Below are 2,487 nucleotides of genomic sequence, written 5' to 3' on the forward strand. Positions count from 1 at the left end.
TTAGGAATGGGGTGAGGTCAACAGTAGACAGTCTAAGGTTAAAGTTTTGGGGGTTTGGGGAAGAAACTACAGAGTCAGGTAGTGCATTCCAGGCCTTGACCACTCTGTTACTGAAGTCATATTTTCTGCAATCGAGTTTGGAGTGGTTTACCTTGAGTTTGTACCTATTATTTGCTCGTGTATTGTTGTGGTTGAAGCTGAAGTAGTCATTGACAGGAAGGACATTGTGGCAGATAATTTTATGTACTATGCGTAGACCAGACTGAAGTCGGCGTAGTTCTAAGTTGTCTAAGCCCAAAATCTGGAGTCTGGTGGCATAAGGTATTTTATTGGGGGTAGAGGAATGGAGGACTCTTCTTGTGAAATATCTCTGGACTCTCTCGATTGTATTTATGTCCGATATGCACCTTTTCCTAAACTGGCCCTTTCTCAATGTGTTCATTTCAGTTTCCAACCCCACCCGTCTGTTGTTGAAAATTCTGAAATGTGAAGTCTGCAGCATTGGAGCATGTCCATGTTGGGTAGACAAGAGTGGGTTGGAAAAGCAAGTGATCCTTTGTACAAAAGGCAAATCCATTTGGTGTGAGTGGACAAGTAGAGAGAGATGTGTCCAGATCTAGTTTTCAGTAGAGAGAAGAGATTATCCATTGGACACATAAAAGTAAGATTATAAATCTGAGTTAGCCAAATCAAGCCCGTTGCTAGAGTCAGGGATCACGGAGTAGAGCCATTTGTTGCTCAACATGTTTCAGAAGAGCAGTCCTTCATGTTTGTGTGGACCAGGCCTTCAATTAAGTCACAGTGTGGCTTATTTCTTCAGTAATGTCACATTAGGGAAACTCAACCCAGGAAAACTCCCTCCTGTAGCTAAGGCAGAATATTGACACCAAACAATGCAGCCCAACAACTAGAAGATCTCCTGATCTTCTGTCCTGGGGTGGAACTTGGAAGTAGTCTTCCCATCTGAGATCTGAGGTGGTGCTACAAAAGTGGCAACTCGGTGTGGTGTTTCATTCACTGGGTAAAACAGCAAAACAAGTTCTACTAAGAAAAGACATTAGAGATACAGGAAGAAACTATTGGTAAGTAAGGCACGTTTATTGAGATAAGCGCAAAGAATTCAATTACATTTTTTGGACAACATATTGTAAAATACAAACAGGATTTAGTGCAGTGCTGTTTCTCAATTGTAACCTTTGTCCTGTCAGGTGCTGTTCTCAAGGACCATCAGAAAAAGTAATATGGTGAACCATAGCACGTCTGGATTCATCCTCATGGGTTTTTCCATTGGCCATCAAACTGAGCTCCTGCTAGCCTTCCTCTTTTTAATCATGTATATTGCAAGCTTGGGGGCCAATATGGTCATCCTATGCATTGTATTGGTAGATACCCGCCTACATAACCCAATGTACTTCTTTCTTGGTAATGTTTCCATACTGGACATCTTCTTCACCTCTGTGACCAGCCCACAATTGCTCTGGAACCTCCTCTCTGGTGACAAGTCAATTTCTTTTGCTGGCTGCATGACACAGTCTTATTTCTATTTCTTCTTAGGGACAGTACAATTCCTTTTGTTTACCTCCATGTCCTATGACCGTTATGCCGCCATATGCAAGCCACTGCAATATCATGCAATCATGAATATCCAAGTGTGCATCCAGATTGTCTTGGCTTGCTGGCTGGGTGGGTTCTTCTCGGTTTTTGTCCCCACCATTATGATCGCCAGGCTATCCTATTGCAAGTCTAACATCATCAACCATTTCTTTTGTGACAGCGGCCCTCTGCTGGATCTGTCCTGCAGTGACACCCGAGTGATAGAGTTGATGGACTTTGTGCTGTCATCTGTTGTTATCCTCTGCTCTTTAGTCTTAACCTTAGTTTCTTATATATGTATCATCTCAGCAATAATCCACATCTCTACCACTTCAGGCCGGACAAAAGCCTTCAATACTTGTGCTTCACATCTGACCATCATCTCTATCTCCTGTGGCATCAGCATCTTCATCTATGTCACCCCAGCCCAAAAGGAGGCTCTCGAAGTCCATAAGGTTCCTGCTCTTCTCACCACAATTGTCTGTCCTTTTCTGAACCCTTTCTTCTTCACCCTACAAAATGATATGGTGAAGCTGGTACTCAGAGACATGGTGAGGCATATCACAGGGAGGATTGCTCGTAAAGTTTGTGGCGTGTTGGGAAAGAATGGACATAGTAAGTGGGGAGACCAGGCAAAAGCGTAAGAAGGGAAAGAGAACAAACTGGAATTTATCAACCTCAGTGATGGTGACAAGATGGGAAAACAGCAATGGGGCTTGATCCCTTCATCAAGTTATATATATATTTTAATAACAACCCTATAAGATATTAATAATGCTACTCTGCATGGATGAAAGTAGACCTTAGAATATCTTAGGGAAGAACTTCATTTCTATGCAATCCTTCCTTCCTTTAGTTTCATTAGTTTCTGAAAACTAAAGCAATAGATTTATT

At 42.1% G+C, this 2,487-nt stretch overlaps 1 protein-coding gene across 1 annotated transcript; it reads left to right on the forward strand.

Annotated features, from left to right (window-relative positions):
* Positions 1-1,241: 1,241 nt before the first annotated feature.
* On the forward strand, positions 1,242-2,237 carry LOC148113894 (olfactory receptor 6J1-like). The gene has a single exon (XM_087893516.1). It carries the CDS (start codon positions 1,242-1,244, stop codon positions 2,235-2,237), a length of 996 nt encoding a protein of 331 aa, XP_087749642.1.
* Positions 2,238-2,487: the final 250 nt, after the last annotated feature.

Source organism: Pantherophis guttatus, chromosome 4, assembly GCF_059756535.1.
Source record: "Pantherophis guttatus breed Tessera chromosome 4, ASM5975653v1, whole genome shotgun sequence".
In the NCBI taxonomy this organism is placed as follows: domain Eukaryota; kingdom Metazoa; phylum Chordata; class Lepidosauria; order Squamata; family Colubridae; genus Pantherophis; species Pantherophis guttatus.